The following is a 20,575-nucleotide window of genomic DNA, read 5'->3' on the forward strand; positions in this document are numbered from 1 at the left end:
ATAAAATGCCTTGGAATTCTCCTTAATCCGATTTGCCAATGACATTTCATGGCCACTTTTAGCCCTTCCTATCTCTTTACATTACTCCCTACTTCCTTTGTATTCCTCAAAGGCATGTCTGATTTCAGTTTCCTAAACTTTACATTTGCTTCCTTTTTTTTTTCTTTTTGACCAAGTTTCGAAATCTCTTGTCATCCAGAGTTCTTGCCATCCTTATCAGTTATCCTCACAGGAGCATGAATGGTCATTATCTCTGACCACCTAGCCTTCAAAAGGCTCTTAAAACTTATAGAATTATGATCGCTGTTCCCCACTGAAACTGACTTCCTGGCCAGGCTCACTTCTCAGTACAAAGTTTAGTGCGGCCCCTCCCCTGTGTTGTGTAAATTTTCACAAGCTATCTTTAATTCAGCTACTTATTAAGAAATCGCTCACAATCCAATACTGAAACAATTATTTAAACTTTATTGCATGTAGACCCTTCAAAGTAAATATGACCTTCAAGTAAGCAAGTATTGCCTCTAGACTGTTACCTCATTAATGGTGGAATTTAGCAATGATTCCAACCAACAGTATCTGTCTCTTGGTGTCCATGGTTCAATCCTTGTGCAGAATGATTCTCTGGAGTTCTGATAAAGAATCCCAAAGTTGAACTCTTGTAGGATTTTCTGTTTTGTTTAGTTTGTGGTTTGACATTATTTATGACGCATGAAGTAACCAAGTCAGTAGCTTGCTTATTAGGTGTAAGAACTAGCTGCACTCAACCTAGTTCTCTGTTCGTTGTTACAGTCAGTGTTAGCTGTTCGTTTGAAGCACCGCCTGTCATTAACCCCTTCACCTCAGAACATTCTTTCTGCTGACAATCGTATTGTCAATTTGTCATATAGCTAGTTACCTCTCCTCTCCTGGGAAATAGTATATGTTACTTTGACGCCTTGATCTTAGGGATGGTTAATTGGCATGTTGCTTTTTAATTCCTTTTGTGTAACTGTTTGTAAACATTTACTAAGTGTTTGTTGGTTCTTTCAATCTATGAACAGTTACTAAAGTTCTAGAGTATAGAGGTTGCAGTACCAGGGAGGCAACACACATCAGGATATTGCATAGGCTGGAAAATTTCTGACAAGAAATTGGACAGACTGGTGTTGCTTTTCTTAAAGCACAGGAGGTTGAGAGATGACATGATTGAGATGTATAAAATTGAGGGGAATTGATAGGGTAGATAGAAATAAATTTCCTGTCTCGATGGAGAGATCAGTGACCAAGGAGGAGCATGATCTCAAACTAAGGGACAGAAAAAACTTTTACCCAGAAGATGGTGAGAATCTGGAACTCACTGCCTTTAAAGGCAGAAACCCTCAACATTTGAGTATTTAAATAGACAGTAAAGAAGATTATCTAAGATCATAAAGAGATCTTGAGTGACAGGTGGAGTTTAATTTGGATAGACGCAAGGTATTGAATTTTTGTAAAACAACAAGCACAGGACTTGTACATCTAAAAGTAGGGCCTTGGGTAGTGTTGTAGAACAGAGACCTAAGGGTTCAGGTATATAATTCTTTGAAGTTTGTATGGTGGTTAAGATACCTTCATTGCTGAGAAGTTTTGAGTATAGGAGTTGAGTAATTGGGAGGCAGGAAGTTACAATTTGGTGTTTGTAAAATGGGGAAAGCATTGTGTAGTCCCTTTTTAAACAAAAAGGTGCTTTTTGGTGCTTAGACATTTAAAATGGATGCAAACGCCAATTACACAGAGCCCAAGTTGAAATATTTGTATGGAAAGGCCATGCGGTTCGCAGGCCAAGCAGTAGTTTGTACCAAGACAACAGGCTTTTAAATTTAGCCAGTCAGTTTGAACCAGGTACTTAGTTCCCAAAAACCTATTAAATTTAAATCTGGTTTTGACAACACAAGACCAGTCCAACTGTAAGAAATATTGATATGTCATGATTGAGGTGTATAAAAGGGTCATTTGGACAGAGACTCCCAGAGCTAGTTGTCGCTCACCAGAGCTAATGGCCCTCAACACTGTCTTGAGAGAGTATTGCTGGCTTTCAGTCTTATCTATGACTTAGAGAAAACAAAATCGAAATACCAAAGGTACAAATGATAGAAGGCACTCCTCACAGAAGAATTGACACAGAAGGCACGTAATCTGGCTGTTATTTTGAGAGTCTAAATTTTATTTTTTCTAATGAGTGGGACTTCTATTTATTGGAACACTATACCATTAGAATCTTGCTTTATTTAGGAAAAGTCGGATAAAAGGTTTGTTCGATTTGTTAATAGTTCAGTTAATTTGTTCACTGTCAGAGTTAGATAAATTGTGTCTTGTTGGTTTTAAAGTGAATGTCAGGAATTTATTTTGTTTAACCACTAGAAGTTGCAGAAGGGCTGGTTACACCACTTTTCAAAAGATTATAGGGCAAGGCGCTTTTCTTTGAATGTTTCGGTTTTAGTTCTGAGAGGAAGGTCAACCTCTGTTTTATAACTGTGGAATTTATTGTCCATCACCGTTGTCTGTATCCACTTACTGTTCATCCCTAGTTGCCGTTGAGAAGGTAGTGTAGTTGCTGCCTTGAACCACTTATGATCATACCTGATGTTATTATTAGACAAATTAGATTCCAAAATGAAATCTGACCTGATTCCATGAAATTTGATGGGTCCCAGACTTAAATGTTGTGAACTCTTAGAGTATCTTCCTATTGACTGTACACCTCTGACTTGTCACTTCTTCTGCCAACTTTACTCTGACAGTGATCCAGGACACACCTAAAAATGGTAATGCTATTGTCTGGGACATTGTCTGTAGGTATGATTCTTTGAGCATGATTATGACTGGCTGCTGTTTGACTAGTCTGAGCAATTCTGAAACTGGTTCCTGGATGTCAGAGTCATCATCATTGTGTTTACTTATTACCTAGATCAATTCCAGATAGTCAGGCAAAGTTTATTTCTTTGGGACTTTTCAGCAGTTTGTTACAACTAAATGGCTTGCTAGGCTAGCTGTGATCAGTTAAGAGTTCAGCACATTGAGTTCACATAGGCCAGACCAGGTAAGGGAATGGTTTTCTTTAAAGAACGTTGGTGAACTGGCTAGGTTTTTATGACAGCAATTATTTTATAGTTGTGCTTGAACTCGATAAGAGGGGACAATGGCTTAATGGTACTAACCTTGTTAACCCTGGGGCCTAGGCTCGAATCCTGCCATGGCAGATAGTGGAACTGAAATCAATAAAAAAATTTTGACTTAAGATTAAAATGACCATGGTAGCTGTTTGTCAGTAAAGTCCCATCTGATTCATTTAATGTCCTTCAGGGAAAGAAGCTACCATCATTATCTGATCTGGGTTACATGTGACTTCTGACCCACATCAATCTGGTTGACTGTGTGGCAGTTGGGGTGGGCAATGAATGCTGGCTTAGCCAGTGACACCCTCATCCTGTGAATGAATTAAAAACAAATTTTAGAGACTTTTGGAATTGATCCCAGAAGAAAATTCCAAGAATCACCTCTAACATATTACAAGTATTTATTTTCCCTAGCATTTGCTTGCCTGAATATGAGGTCTTAAAAGAGCAATCCTTCTCTGAGGAGGGAGCTTTACAGATGAGATAAAAAAATGTCTATATTATGGAATGTGGTTAAAGTTATTAAATTATGAAACTGAGGTCTCCAATCTTGGGATTGAATCATTAGGCTGGTTTAAGCATATAAATTACTGAGAGTGCAACTGAAAATAAAAAGTTGGTTTATTAGAATTGGATTGTTTTGGGAATTATATCTTGAAGTTCAGCAATATTTGAACAGTTTCCTGAATTACTTGGATAACGGAAGAGAAAAGACTTTGCGTTTTGTAGCATTGCCGAATTTATCAAAATATAATGTGAATATCTGCTAAGTACTTGAGTATAGGAAGGACCATTTACTTGCAATGGTTTCAAGCTTTATTAATAATTGTCACCAATTTTTTTTTTGTTAACTTCATAATCCAAGGACACATGGCAGCCTTTGTAGCCGAGGATGCAATGTAGGCGAAACTAAATTGTAGGCTCCTTTTAAAGAGATCATTCTTTGGTTTAGGAGACCAAAATTGTACACCAGATATGCTCACACCAAAGCTATAGAAAACAGGCATAATTGAGATGGACACTAATACAGCATTACTTAGTGCTTTAGTTACAGAAGAATGCAGACATGTTGTTAAATGGTTGCCTGTTGAAAGCTAATGAATTAATCAAAGACTTTGTGAAAAAGCTCATATCAGTAGATACTGTGGTGCTGAAGATCAATCACTATTTATAAAAGGCAGGCACCAACCATACCACCATTTGTTTGTGGACTAAGAATGTGTTGTTTGAATTGTAAGATTGTTGGCAATGTACAGTTGCAGAGCAGATTTTTTTATTGAGCTGTTTCCAATTAAAAATTAGAGTCTGAATGCACTTTCATTGACAAAACTATTTCTTCACAGATTATGGGTGTAAAACTTAGATATAGCCAAAAGTTAGCATATTCTGTGAAGAAAGGTTAATAGGTTGGCCTGTTTTCCACTGAAGTTTAGAAGTGCAAGTGATTGTTTTTATTAAGACATGAGATTCTGCAAGGATGTAATGATCCATTAACATGTTGGATGCTGGAGTGTTCCCTGTTATGGGAAACACCAGAAATGGGGGCACATTAAATAGAAGGCCCATTATTTTTAACCTGACCGACCCCCCCCCCCCCCCCTCCCCTCCAAAAAAAAATGTTATGCATCTTTGGAACACTTCCACAGTGGTGGAGCCATTGCTTTAAAAATATTCAAAGTTAGCTTGATTCCATTGTTAGTCAAGTATCTGTCAGGGAAAGGTGGGAAAGTTGAGGTTGCAATCAGATTATTCATGATCTCATTGAATGGTGGAGTAGGCTCGCGAGCCTGGAAGGACTGTTATTGCTCATTTGTTTGTAAAGTGTGTTCTGCTATCACGTGCATTTCTTCAATGTGAATTGACTTTAACACGATTGGGGAATTCAGACCATTTTTAACCCACCCAGACTCATTCCTCTATCCTATATATGTATAATATATACCCCTGACTAATGCGCCCTACACTATGGGCAATTTAGACCATAGAATGCAAATTTTCCTTACTTTTATTGGCTATAATGCGATTCTGGCTTCACTAGTTTACATCGTGTTGCTATTTCGTGATTTTCTTATAATAAAAGATCACACGAGAGCAGAACTATCACATTATGTCAGAGCAAACTATATGAAAGTTTCCATGCATACCGTTTTTTCTTTGCAAAACTCTGAAACCGATGCCAGAGAAAAGATGTACCAGAACTGGAAACTCTCAATGTTAGGTAAATGCTGCAGTGTGTATTTTGTGTGAGATCATTGATTTAAATAATAATTATTGCATGGGAGAAGAAGGCTGGTTTTTGATCATGATAGAAAATCAGAAAATGTGCTTTTTCTTTGTTTCATCCTGTTCATCTTATTTTGAGAAATTTAGGCAAATGCAATTTGTTTCCCTACAGTATGGAAACAGGCCCTTTGGCCCAACAAGTTTGCATTAACCTTCCGAAGATTAACCCACCCAGACCCATTCCTCTATCCTATATATGTATAATATATACCCCTGACTAATGCGCCCTACACTATGGGCAATTTAGCATGGCCTGCACATCTTTAGGTTGTGGCAGGAAACCGGAGCACCCAGGGGAAACCCACGCAGACCTGAGGACAATATACCGCACAATTCACATGCTTCAGGCCACCATTGACTTTTGTAAAAACAAAGTACTGCAGATGCTGGAATTCTGAAATAGTTTCTTTAAAAAAAAACTCAGCATATCTGGCAGCATTTGTGGAGTGAGAAACAGTTAATTTCTTTGAGTCTAGTATCATCCTTTGGACCAATATATTGACCCTGTTTCTGTCTGCCCATAGACGCTGCCAACTCACTCAGTTTTCCAGCATTTAATTTTTATTTCAACCCTGATTTTTGTTGCTTCCCGCTTTATAGAAGCTCTCCTGTTGTAACTTGAGGTAGCCCTGAACGATATCATGTAAACAGGTTTACTTAGTTAATACCAGATTTGTGCCTTTTTGGTTGGAAGGAAATATTTAATGCTCTGAATGACTAATCATTGACACTCTCAACTACTTCATTATGTTTGGCAATAGCTTCTGTTCTGCATACTTTTTAAATCTATCTCATTATTGCAGTTACTTGAAGTAAGAACAGGAAAATACCATATAGTACTTTCAACCTACTGCACCATTCAGTATAATCATGGTTATTCGGTTCACCTCCACTTTCCTGCCTGCTCCCTTTCTCCTGAGATTCCTTGCTGCATGTTTCAGCCTTAATTATATTCAATGATAAGGTATCCCAGACAAATATCTGATTAAAAAGAAGAAATTCCTGTTGTTTAAACGTGTGATATTTGGTCCAAAGAGCAAGCTTTTAAGTTGTTTTCAATTGTCTTATGCATTAAGTTACAGCAGTACCAATGTAAATACTTTCATTGGTCTTGAAGATCCTATTTCATCTTGAGTCTGGCTAAGGTATAAAGGTAAATTCTTCTCGTCACTATTAGCGTGTTAATTCAAGTGGATTGCTTGTCCTTAAAATTTGCCCCATTTCATTCTGGTTATTTCAGTGGAATAAAAGTCTGGGTTCAACAGTGGGATCATGGTTCACTTGACTAGGTTAACATGCAGGTGGCAAAGACTGTCTTTTTGTTAATTGTCACTAAATATGAACTTTTTTTTAACTTTTTGCTTTGCATTTTCAGTGGATGAGTACATTTCAATAGCCAAAGAGAAGCATGGCTACAACATGGAACAGGTAATAAATCTTTTAAAATCTAAAATTTAATCCTTGGTCTTATTCTGACTAATCTGACTGCTTAGTTTCCCAGCCCTCATGCTAACTGTTGTTGAAATGGCTGTCTTTCCCCGATACTAACATCTCCATTTTAAAGTTGCTGCCTGCACATCTTCTCTGCTTCAGTAAGCCTATTTTCAATCCCTTTGTCCTTCTAAGTTAGAGCTCCATCTTCAACTTCCCTTGTTGACTGTTATCACGTGTTTTCCGCACTCTATTTGAACTTCTCCACAGGCTTTATCCCTGCTGCAGCACTGGATTAAAATTGTAGAATTATTGTAAGTGACTGCGATGCATAACCCTTAATCTCTGTGTATTTTTTACTACCTGTCCTGTTTAATGTAGAAAACTGTAACATTTCTTCTCCACATCCCCTCCCCTCTCTGGTTCATTGTGAACTCCCTACCTTATTTCCACTGTAACCTGCAAATTATAGTCAGAACAACTGCAAGGAATCTTGCTGTCCCTAGACTATTGCCTTCCAAGTATTCTGACCTTGGTCCCTTCCTTTTTATTTGCTGCTAGGTCCCCATGGTGATTCCAATTGCAGATGTGGTTTGTTTGTGTCTGTGTGCTGACAGAACCACCTTACTTGTACACTTCTTATTGGACTTCCTGTCCAATACCTTAATTATCTAATTGAACACTGCGAAGACCAAAGTTGTTCCCTTTTGCTCACATCAACACTGTATATTCTTGTCAGCAAATCTATACTCGCCCTCACCATTTCAGGTGTAAAATTATGATGTAATGTTTGAATCCCTTTGTGGTTCTATATTCTTTCATCTCCTCCAACCTTGCAACTAACCTTTCCCCAAATTTTCTATACCTATGTCTCTGGAATTGTGTTTCCAATGATCTAAACTCTATTCCCTGGAATGCTCTGGGCAAACCTCTCAAAGTTCCACTCCTCGCCCCAATCATTTTACTAAGCACCTATTTACACTTGCTGGTTTCACCTCTTTGCTTATTTTTAGTTTAAATTTTGTCCACGTGGAGCACCCTGAAAAAGAGTGATGCTGTATGATTGTTAGTCAATTATTTCACATGACACAAGTCATGAGCATTATGAACACCTTTCACTTATCTTGGATTAGTGACTTAACCAGCTCTCAGCTGAGCACCATCCAAGATAAAGTAGTCCACTTGTTTGGCTGTCTATCCATGAAACTTAAATATTCCCTTCCTGCAACATGAATGCACGGTGTTAGTGTTTACTTCGTCCAAAATAAACCAACAACCTCTGCCACTTAGACAAGGGCGCAGATATATGCAAATACCACCACCTTAAATTTCCCTCCAAATGTCATGCCATTTTTACATGGAGCAATATTACGGTTTCATTTTCAAACTCATGAAATTCCCTTTCTAGCAACCCTGTAATATACCTTTACCAAATTGACTGCAATGGTTTATGAAGGTGGCTTATCACTGCCTTTTGCAGGCAATTAGCGATGTACAATAAATGCTGGCCAGGTTCGTGATACCCATACACGCTGAAAGAATTTTAAAAAAGCATTCTCATCCTCTGACCCACTCTTAAAAGCACAATACTTATACTGCTGGTTCAGTTTAGGTCCTGGTCAAATATTTAATAGCTATTACAATTCCTTTGCACTGTTTCTGATTCATTCTTGAACAGCTACCTAACTTAAGATGGATAATAAATGTCCTTACCATTTCTTTTGTTCTTTTTTGTATTTTTTAAATCTATGCACACCACTGAGATATCAAGAAATAGTTATCTCACTTTCACTTATTAAAGTCATATTAGCTTTGAATACCTTTTCTTTTGACTTTTCTCAGTTCAAGGAATAAATAGTGTCTGTCATAATTGAAACTTCTTTTCTGTGGAATCCATTTTAGTGAATCTCCTCTGCACCCCCTCTGCATGGTGTTCAGGTGCTTGTTATTGTAGGATGCTGCAAAGTGGCCATAAAATTGTAATCAAAGATTCTCTAAAGTTTGGATGCCTGCACCCCCCCCCCCCCCAGGAATTTCCATTTCACATATTCGAAAGGTTGTGATTCGAGGTTCTGATTTATCTTTAATTACCTCAACATTTTTGTGCACCTTCAGACAAACTTTCCACCTTTTTCTGAGCTCTGCAAGCTTTTTAGTTTGTTTTAGTAATTTTGTTTCAAAATTATCTAGTCTGTTATCTCTGATTCCTTGTCTCATGTGTTCCATCCCTGCTGGTGCACGTCAAAAAGCAGAAACTTCTCCTTATTCAGTTTCTTCACCATCCTTTTATCTCTTTGAATATTTACTGTTGTTTTTATTTTTGTTTAACCGCTTCTCTCAATATTAAAGTCTGTAAAGTCTTGTTGACCTTTATTGGGCATATTTCATGCTTACATAATTCTGGCAACTTCTGGTTTAATATTTTTTGAAATGTGATTACTTGATACTCAAATTGTTCTAATTTCTTCCTAATTTATCTGTCAGTTTCCCTCCTTGCTGAAATCTACTTTTCTCCAATCTTATACAGTTTCAATTTTCATGCTAAACTTAATCATTTTTCTTACTCAAAGACAGATTCTTTATTCAAAATGAATAATTAAAAGTGCCCTGCCCCTCTTGAGCTTTCCTGTGTGATCTTAACTCCATGTTGTGTAACATCTATTCTCATTTTGTTCACTCCCCTTATTTAGGACCAATAACCTTTTGGCTGCTCTTTATCCCTTTTTTTAAAAGCAATTAATGTCCTAGAAGGATATGTTCTGAGTTCCTCGAAGTTACTCATCCATTCCAGAGGTTTTGCTGCTGCAGTAGTTGGTAGGCTGCCACCTTGACCAATTGCAGTTTGTGGAGAAATGGTTGATAAAATTTGGGTTTGTTAGTACAGCATTTCAGAAGGGTGGTAAGAGATCACTATTTTGCTGTGAACCCAATGTTAAAAATATTTTGGACTGAAAAATCAGGTCTCTTTCCAAAGGATTTGGGTTTTTGTGGTTGCCATTATTGAAGCTAGCTTTTTATTCCAAGTTGATTTAATTAACTGAATTCCTATTTCCTACTGGCTGTGGTGGGATTTGAATTCCTGTTTCTGGATTCTTATTGTGGGTCATTCGATCATTTGACAACTGACATGACCACTAACATAACCACTTTGCTACCGTACCTGGGAGGTGGTGCTGCTCCTTTCCAGAGCCAATTTTGATTGGATCACAGCTAGTTTGTGCATTTCTCCTTCAAGCAAGGAATTTTCCCACTATTTGTGTAATAACGATCCTTATTTGAATGGAGACAGGCAGTTAGAGAGCAAAGTTCCTTGCCATCGCTTCAGGAAAGTATGTTGAGAGTATAGTTTCTTGAAAGTGGTCCTTTAGTGTTGAAGAATCGCTTGACTGTGCTGTTCATCCTTGCCATAATGAGTAATTACTGTGCATCATGTACGAAGCTAGATTCTGATACTTCCAAGTACCCCAATCATAATAAAGTCCATTGTTGAAATAAGCAGTTTATAGCAATATACACAAAAGAACTGATAATTCATAATGTCGAACCACCATTAGTAGGAGGATATAACGTGTTTGCACAGGCATCATAAATGTGAACATAGAAGTTTATAATAGAAATAGAACAAAAACCAAAATGCAGCCTCTTAAGATGGCGACTGAGTTATATCTATTCAAATTGGTCCAATATGAACCCCTCCTCACCTTAAAAGACCAAATTTTGCTGTTTAACTTGTCGCTATGTCACAGGGATAGCCAGCCAAACGAATTCATCCTAACTATTATGGGAGTCACAATACAATGAAATGCAAACCATTCAACAACTCCGTAAAGTTACCCACTTGTTCTTAACCAGACTTTAACAATATCAGATCAAGAACAAGTTTTGTTTAAGTTATAAACTTAAGAATTTATTGTTAGTAATGTAATATTAAAAGAACACAGTTAAATAGCTTTGTCTAATTAATATCTATGATCATAATTCCTACTGTCTCTCAAACAGATACATAGTTAAAGGATAAAGTTAAAAAAAATGTAATATGCCAGTTCAATAAACTGTTTCAAACAATGGATACCAGGTTTTCTTGATATAGTTGTGCAATCTGTTTCAAACCAAAAAAAACTAGAAGAAAGATCGTGAAGGCCTACATACAGTCCTATTATATTTCTTCCTCCGCAGTCTTCCAAGTTACAAATACACCATAATGCATGTGGAAATAAACTTCAATATGAGACACCAAAAATATATTTGGTAATATTTTTATTGCCTTAACCCTCCTGCCCCTGCCACCTCTCTTCTCTTCTTCCCCCCCCCCCCCCCCCCCAAAGTCTCATAATTACTTTCAAAGCTGATTTATTAAGCAGAGATGGTTTTATTCTGAAGGTTAGTTCAAAGACAATAAATAATTCCACCTTATGATTGGCTATGATGAACTTCTACACGTTTTAACCAAATGCAGTGACATTCTCTTTCCTGATGTTGACACTTCATGCCAATGGAGGAACTTTGAAAAGTAACTGCAAGTTAAGTTATTTAGTTCAAATATTATTCTATATATGTATGATTTGAAAACTTGTTTATATTCTCTTCTGCTCAAATTTTTGAAGCAATATTTTCACAATGCTCTTAAAGATATTTTGTTGCAAACTTTCCATGCTGAATTTGATCAACTGCTTCATTCAAGATATAGAAACTACCACTTCAGATGACAAACTCGTGATGTAGACTGAACATCCTAAACATCTGATGAAGGACTAGTAGATAATGCCTGTGTGTAATAAGCAAATATTAGATGCCTAATAAAACTTTACATGTGACTAAACATTTTAAAACAAAAGCTTCTGAAATACATAGACATTTACCAAAGTACAACCTGAAAATAGGATGTAATATAGTTCGACATTAGCTGTGAGCATACTTTGTTTCATACAAAATAATAGGATAGCATCCAGGTTATGTATAATTATCCAAAACATCATAGAATATCAGATTCTACAGTTCTAATATAACACAGGACTGGATGCTGGAAATCTGAAACAATAACAGTGTGCTGGTGAAATGCAGGTCTGGCAGCTTCTGTGCAGAGGAAAAATAGTTATAATGTTCCAAGTTCAGCAACCCTTCATCAGAGCACAGACCATTCTGTTGAAGGATCATTGTGCTCAAAATTTTATAATTCTGTTTCGCTGTCTACAAATGCTATCAGACCTGCACAGCAACTTCAGTTTTTGTTTGAAGTTTTACTGCTTGTTAATTTGAAACCAAATCTGTAACTTGAATAATGAGAACAATTGTGCTTTTGTGTGTGTGTGTATATATGTGTGTTTATTATTAGCACTACAGTTTCTAAAAGGATTGATCTTGGCTAACTTCCTTTCAATTGTTATAATATATTAAGTTGTTTAGTTTCGAAGCAATACATTAAACTATAAAAATTTAGTTCAATAAGCCAATTCTGTAAAGAGCTTGAAGTAATCACTTTGAAGGTGACAAACTTTGATTTCATTTAATTAGCTAGTTCAGCTTCACTGCAGGTTATGAAGCTGGTGTCTCAGAATTTGAGAGTGATAGAACAGTTCTTTATTCTGCTTACTGTCTCACATTTTGTTCATGACTCTGTCCCCATTCCATTGAGTCTTTCTAGATTGAAAATACTCTGTAGTTCAACTGTTGATAGATGACAGCTAGAGCTATCTATTCACAGCAATTGGATGAAAGTTATAAAATAAAGTTTTGCATTTCATAGAGCACCTGTTGTAACCACCTGATGACCTGAGTCACTTTAAAACCAATGAAGTACTTTTGAAATGTAGTGACTGTTGTAATGCAAGAAATGCAGCAGACCATTTGAGTGAGCTCCCACCAGGAGCAGCAGTGTGATAACCACGTTATCTGCATTTGCTGATTTTTATCAAGGGATTTACTAGCTAGGGCACAAGGATAACTTGTCTGCCATTTTGTCAAAATTTTGTATCTAGCTGTATATGTAGATGTGGCTTGGTTAAACCCCTCATCAAAAAGGCAGTACTTTACACAATTGTATTTCCTCAGTATACACCAGAGTGCCAACTTTTGATTTTAGTACTCTTGCCCTGGAGTGGGACTTTAGCTCTCAATCTTCAGACACAAGTGAGAATGCTACCAGCCTGAGCTATGACTGACGCAGGAATCTTTTAGGCTTTGAAATTGTGGTTTTGTGTGTACCAGTGAATGACCAGACTCTTTTATGTCATGTTCCTGCAGATGGGTAATTGAGTGCCTGTCAATTTCAGCAACTATTCTGCCACCTGTCTATCCACTTTAAGATCTTGTTCCAGTCCTGTCTTGACTTAGTATATACTGTATTTAATTTCAATGTCTTGATTTTATTTGCACTCATGAAATGAATTTTCCATAGGCTTTAGGTATGCTCTTTTGGCACAAACACAATATTGAGAAGTCTTTGGCTGACCTTCCAAACTTCACACCATTTCCAGATGAGTGGACTGTGGAGGACCGGGTCCTTTTTGAACAAGCATTTAGTTTCCATGGGAAAACCTTCCACAGAATTCAGCAAATGGTAGGAAAAAGTGAATAAATTTTAAATTCCTTTTCAAATAAAGTGAATAAATGAGAGTGCTTTAAATTGCGCACAGTAATTACCTTAAGTTACACCTTGTGCATTGAGCATGTGTATTTCCTTCCGTAACCTGAGCCTGCTGGAACTTAGTGACCATGTTAGGCTGAACATAAGAAAAGAGAACATTTTATATAATTCACACAGAGATGCTATTTTCATTTTCATTCATTGTAGTGTACTCTCCCTGCATAAGAATCTGAACTTTAGACAGGCAGACTCTTGTTCAGTGCTATAGTATGATATGTGCATGGCATTTAGCACTATTAATTTATCATTAAATGCATAGTCTAGTCAGAGTTTTCCTTGAAATTGGTGTTTCCTATTTAATATCACAGATCTAGTTTGAAATTTAACATAATATGGAAATAAGATTTACTTGCTTTCATAGTTGGTATTTAGCATTCTTCAGTTTTAATGAAAATGTTACATCCTGAGATGGTTGATTTCAGCTATTACAGCAAGAATATCCCTTGTATTACTGGTGTTCCTGCTCAGTTGCCACTGTCCAAAGATCACTGCTGGGAATATACATTAGTTAGGGCAGACTGGGGTCTACTATGATCACTCACTCCTGCAATGAAAAACCAACCACTATAATTAATCAAGTATTGCAGATGAATACTTTTTTGAAGCATTGGTGAATGAATTGCATTTGTAAATTGTTTAGGTCCTCAGGAAAGTGGCAAGAGTAATGAAGACTTTTATTTTAGGTTTCAAACTTCTGTAATAATTTCAGCAATACAACTGTATGATCTAAAATCATACTTTTCTGAAACCCAGGCTGTCAACTCAGAAAATTTATAGCTTTGAAAGAAGTGGGAAGTGTGCACGGTTTACTGAACTGGCAAATTGTGATCTTGTGTGTTTGGCCTAAGCAAGCCATTAAATGTCAATTGTAAGAACGCACAAGGAATTTTGAATGACCCAGTCATAATCTAACACAGTTACTGTATCTGTACATATATCAAAGTTATAGCTAACTTTGAATTCCTCAACAGAAAATTTAAATAAACATGCAACCATTTAGCCAGTGCTTTAAATTGATAATTCTACTGGAACTTGTTGATATTTACTATTTTGTGACAAAGAGGAGCCACGTGTTTTTCTAAAATGTATTTGGTTAAGTTGCACCTCCATTTCATTATAAATAAGAAAATAATTATTGATTCTACCTTTGATACATTTGCTGTCTTTTCATCTACGAAGATTATGGGCAGAGAGTGAAATACCCCCATTTTAGAAGGGGCCTTTTAATAAGGTGTACTTTTGGCTGAAGAGGCCATTCGATGAGAAGTAGGTTCTGCTACACATGCTACGCAAGGCATTATTGGGTGTTATCGTTGGTGGTTGGCTGCTGTTGCCAAGTGCTGTAGCCACTAGTAGTTGTGATTGTACATGTCAGCCTATAGTGGGTATCACCACTTTCCCAGTGAGCTTCAATAATTAAGGTTTGGGGGCCTTCAGGTCATCATTGCAAGCATCATTGAATGGAATGTTGGGCATTCCACTGGTTTTGTCTGACTAGAGTTACCTAGTTACTGTGTATTTGGGAAAGATTCTGTCATGTGGATATGTCTGAGGCAATGAAACTGTCTCCATTTGAGTGATCTGTTCATGATTTTTATCCTAGCAAGATAACCCATAATGTGCTACAAGTATCATTATGTGCACCAGTGATATATGGGAGGCTGTCACGTTGAAACTGTGAAATTTTGTGGATGCTTTTTCTGATGAGTGGTTGATATTGTTTGGGCTGTGGTAGATGCAGTTGTGGAGAATACAAATGATTGTGCAATCTTGTGATGATCAGATCTCATCGCCATTCTTTAGACTCTGTGGTATGACGATAGTTTGTGCCAATATTTGTCTTGAAAGAATGTATTTGTGATGGAATGCTTTCAGGATACAAAGCTCAAGAATGCCGTATGAACAAATAGCAGGATTCAGTCATTTGGCTTCTCAGACCTGCTCTGCTATTTAATAAGATTGTGGCTGATCCAATTGTGACCTCAAATCCATGTTCCTGCATATCCCTGATAATCTTTCATCTGCTTTCTTACAATGATTCTATCCTCCCCAGAGTTTATTTTTTAAAAATTCCAAGCACTCTGTTTTGGCTGTTTATTTGAAGAGAGTTCCAAAGAGTTGAGAGAAATGTTCACCTCATCTCAGTTTTGAATAGGTGACCCCATGTTTTAAAATTAGTGACCCCTAGTTCTAAATGCTCACGTAAGAGGAAATATCCTCTCCATGTTAACCCTATCAAGTCTGTTCAGGATCTTAACTTTCAATCCAGTTGCCTCTTCCTCTTATCTGCAGCAGATTCAAGCCTAACCTGTCCATCCTTAACTCAAAACAACCCACCCATTCCAGGTATTAGTTTGTGAAACATTCTCTGAAGCTCTTCCAACATATTTAAATGCTTGGACAAATAAGGTGATCAGTACTGTTCACAATACTCCAGATGTCTTTCCAATGCCCTATGTAGTTTAATCAAACCTTTTTTGTATTAAATTCCCCTTGTGATAAATGTGTGTTCTATTAGCTTTCCTAATTACTTGCTGTAGCTGCATACTAACCTTTTGACAGTTATGCTTTTAGACACCCAGAATCTCTTGAATGTTATCTTTGATCTTGTCCGGCACATTACAATTGTGGCACATTGGCCATGCATCACTCTTTCAATATGTGCATTGAATTTACCCAGCTTTCTTCCCATTTGGGCAGCTCCTCAGAATGTCATCTAGGGTGTCATAGAAAGGTTCTTTTTCTGCGATGCTTGATGCGGGCAGATACGGTATTGGCTACATTTCTATCAGATTATAGCTATAGGGGAGTGCTTAAAGTTGCTTTGGACTATTTAATCGATTGTGCCAGTTGGTCGCTCACTGAAGCTTGTACCACAGTGGTCTTCAATACACCTCTTTTCGGTAAAAGACTGATTACACCTCACTTGTCAGTTAATCTCCTTTCTTATGGAATGGCAGTATCAACAGGCTTGTGTAGCTCATGGTTAACTTGGACTGTCTTGCATATGCTTGCTTTGGGTTGCAGGACATTGTTCATGCTAGGGCACAAGATCCTTGCAATCAGCTTCCAAGTCAAAAGGTTGCTTTTATTTTTGTGTAATGTAGGCCTGCTTATGATGTGCATACTTGTGAGCATGTGCACCCCTCTTTCAACCTCATAGGCTGTTATCCAGAGAAAAGGGTCCTTTACACCTAGGGCCTAGTCGATTGCAGGAGTTGTCAGAAGATGACTCGAGAGAAATACAATCTGCCTAATGGGATTCCACTTCAGATTTTGGATTAGATTTACTCCAATAACCATTAAATCTTCTTAATGTGAATGCAGTAGCTGCAGGATATGAATTGCAGGATTAGGGAATGGAACGCTGAGGGCAAAATCATATCTATGTTGATACTGTTATTAAAATGTGCAGATCAACCATATTTTAATACTGTCATGACATTAGATATTTTCATAGAAATCCAAGTATTTTTATTTTATAGAATGATGCCAAAAGCATAGGTTCAATTCCTGCACTAGCTGAGATTACCATGAAGGACTCTCCTTCTTAACTTCTCCCCTTCCTTGAGGTGGTGGCCCTCCAGTTAAACCACCACCAACCGAATCTCATGAGAAAGCAGCCCTATGCAGTCTAGCAGTCTGGTAAGACTAGGAGACTTAGATAAGGTGGGACTTTTGAGAAACTTTTCAAATGTTAAGTCTGAATCTTGGGATTCTGTCTGTTCTGTTGAAAGGTTTTTATCATATGGTTCAGTAGAAAATAGCTAGGTCTAAAACTGTGTGAATTAGAACAGACTAATTTTATCACTTGGTCATTAAAATCCCACGGTTTTAAAATATTAGTGAATTATTGAATAAAAATTGAAGATAACTGGTGGAGTGTGACTATAGGTATTTATGGGATTTAGAAAATGATTATTTTCTTTTATTCTGGTAAAGATATTGCACAGTGGATCTGCCTTTTTAAAAATTGGGAAGTAGGCAAACTTTTTTTTTAATCTGTTAGTTTGTATCGGTCAGTGAAGTGTAAAATTCAGACCCAGCGTCTGACAACAGATATCTACACCTGAATGCTTCTATGGGGCTGGGTCTGAGTAAGATCCTTTTTGAAGGATCTGTGCAGACTTGATGTGCTAAATAATCTCTTTCCATACTGTAGGAATTCCGTGATTCTACATTGATTTGTGAAAATGTTAATATAAATGTATAGCTTATGCTCCACAAAATAAGAGTCAAGCTACGGTGGAATAGTGACATTTATCACTGTTCTTTCAAAACCTTCCATTTTGTCATATGACAATAATATTTTAGCCAGAATTGTGATTACATGAAATGAATCTCTTCAACAAAACGTGTTTTTTTTTAATTTAAAGAAATGTTAATTTTTAAAAATTCATTCACGGAATGAGGGCTTTGCTGGCTAGGTCAGCAATTATTGTCCATCTCTAACTGTTCAGAGGGCAGTTAAAGTCAACCATATTGCTGTGGGTCTGGAGTGACATGTAGGCCAGGCCAGGCAAGGTGGCAGTTCCTTTTCCTAAAGGAAGGATATTAGTGAATTAGGTGTGTTTTTCTGACAACTGACTGAATTTGTGGTCATCATTAGACTCTTAATTCCAAATTATAATCTAATTAAGCAAATGCTTGTTTTAATGGGTGGCTCTTTCTTTAAAAGAAAATGTCTCCCATACAGCAATGTAAAAAAATTTTCATATTCAAAGATGAGTTTTCATTGCGTAGATTTTTCTATAATCTAGTTAATTTCTATATAATACAATTCATTTCTCTTCCAAACATTTAACTGGTCTACTCAATATTTTTTTAAAAGGTAGTATCCATGTTAACAAACCAGAACTATTTAGTACCCTTATACAAAGGAATATTCCTTTCAATTAAGAACATGGATAGTGAGTGTTGATGGACAGTTTGACATAAAAAATGAAATGCTCAACCTCATCTTTTTAACAGATATCATTGGAGAAGAAACTGTGGTTGACCTCACCCAAACATAAGATTACCAAGACTACCTGACTAATACTGCTGCTGCTTCCGCTGCCCAAGTTGAAATGAAATAAACTAGTTCAGAATAGAGATTGAACCATAGGTCTTTCCATGTTTGACCCAGTAGTTTAGTTAGAGGATACATTTATCTGTTGAACTATGAATCACTTTCATTTATATTTTTATAAATTTCTGTAACATGAGCAGTAATAGACCATTTCAAACCTTAAACGTTCTCTGCTATTTGGTACCATGATGAATGAACAACAGCTCCTTTCCTGTCATACCCCTTGATTATGTTGGTGCTCAAAAATCTATCATAGTCTTAAATATAGCCGTTGACTGAATATAGTGTTTGATACCACCACTATTAGGTAGGTACACTAAGTGGATTTTTAAGATGTAATTTTTTTTCTGCAAAACTTGTTAACCGTATGTGTCTCCATAGTTGCCTGACAAATCCATAGCTAGTCTGGTAAAGTTCTATTACTCTTGGAAGAAGACACGGACCAAGACCAGTGTAATGGATCGTCATGCTCGCAAGCAGATGAAAAGAGATAAGGAAGGAAGGTAAATATTGCTACACCAACTCGACTGTTTGGCACAAGTTGCTGGAGAGAAGGAAAGATATGTTGCTTGGTATCTGATGTAAAACACTGCAATAAGTAAATACTTCAGAATGATGTGTGCATGTTTGCTAGTTTGCTCTCTAAATAAAATAGATACAACTTAGAAAATAGGTAATTGGTAAAGGTGTCGCCAGTCAACTTATAGCTGAGGCAAATATGCCTAAATATTAAATCTACTTGCACCTAGCATGTATCTAAAGTGTGAAATGAAAGATAACCTTTTAAAATTTAAGTAGTTCTTCTTTCCCTAGAAATAATTTTCTATAGCGGTTCCTAATTGAAGAGTGCTTTTCTTTTTAAAGGCTGACTTCTGTTTGTTTTTTTTACTAACTTTCTGCTGTGACATTGGGGTGAGGTTGATATGCATATAGAAAGTTTGTATTTTGAACCATTAGCATGTCTGCTTTGGTTTACATGCATGAGGGAGTTTAATAATTAACTGGTCAGTATTTCTGGAGCCGTTTTTGTTTAAACCAGTATGAGGGGGTTCTTCAGGTGATGGGAATTTGTTTGCCTTGTTTTATGATTAGACAGTAAATATTGAAAAGCATTAGCATGTTTTCAGCTTAGAAGAATGAGGATTTTTTTTTGCCTTGAGGAAAGACCCCCATAGCTTGGAAACATTTTGGTTTCAGTTCAGAGGTCCCTTGGTGGGATTCAGGTGTAAGACCATTTTTCTTTAAGAGCAGAGATAGGTTACCTCAGTGGAAGGGTTTTGCTTGAAAGTTTCAGAACAGAAGTTTGGTTAGAACCCTGAAGGTGTTATTTGAAACTGAGCAAGTCTAAGCTCAGTTATGTGACTGATTAAGATCAGGAATTGGAAGGAGCAGTTAAGTTATGGATGTGATGGAAAAGGCAAATTCTCTCTGTTGAATCCATAAAATAACGGTATTGGGGTAGAAGAGATCGCATTTTACTCTTCCTTGAAATCTTTCAAATTGTATTTTATGAATTTTGATTTATTTTATTTACGTTAAGTTTATTTTGCAAAATAACTTCAGTTTTAATGTTCAAACCAGTCTGTAGCATTGTGTGATTTTGTTTCACTGAAACACAAACCCATTAAATAAAAAGTAATAAAATCTGCCAAGCCAGATCTGATCTGACTTGTCCAGCAATAACATGAGCTGGGCTCATAATAAAAGTTTTAAGTAATGGTTTTCCCAAAACTGACAGTTTTGAAAAATGACTTCAGTTTCCCTGTACTGTGTCCCTGATTTACAAACAATCCCATGCTGGGTGTAAACTTAAAAACCTGACAAATGAATATTTCCTGTGCTTAACAACAGCTGTTTAACATTGTCCTGCGTTTTATTCTGATTTGCGTGCAAATTAACTTGTGGACAGGCTCAAGAAGGGAGCCTGTTGGCAACTCGGGGACTACCTAAGTGAACATCATGAATACATGAACTTGCCCCAAAAAGACATGACCCACTCTCACTAGTATCCTT

At 36.9% G+C, this 20,575-nt stretch overlaps 1 protein-coding gene across 2 annotated transcripts in view; it reads left to right on the forward strand.

Moving 5' to 3' along the window:
• The window catches only part of rcor1 (REST corepressor 1), a 119,773-nt gene that overhangs the window by 79,052 nt on the left and 20,146 nt on the right, over nt 1-20,575 (forward strand). For both annotated transcript variants that reach the window (XM_072568543.1, XM_072568544.1), the window contains exons 4-6: nt 6,793-6,845; nt 13,243-13,404; nt 18,944-19,065. In XM_072568543.1, the coding sequence (XP_072424644.1) occupies nt 6,793-6,845; nt 13,243-13,404; nt 18,944-19,065 (337 nt within the window). The remainder of the gene's footprint in view (nt 1-6,792; nt 6,846-13,242; nt 13,405-18,943; nt 19,066-20,575) is intronic.

The sequence above is a fragment of the Chiloscyllium punctatum genome, chromosome 4 (assembly GCF_047496795.1).
Source record: "Chiloscyllium punctatum isolate Juve2018m chromosome 4, sChiPun1.3, whole genome shotgun sequence".
Classification (NCBI taxonomy): Eukaryota; Metazoa; Chordata; class Chondrichthyes; order Orectolobiformes; family Hemiscylliidae; genus Chiloscyllium; species Chiloscyllium punctatum.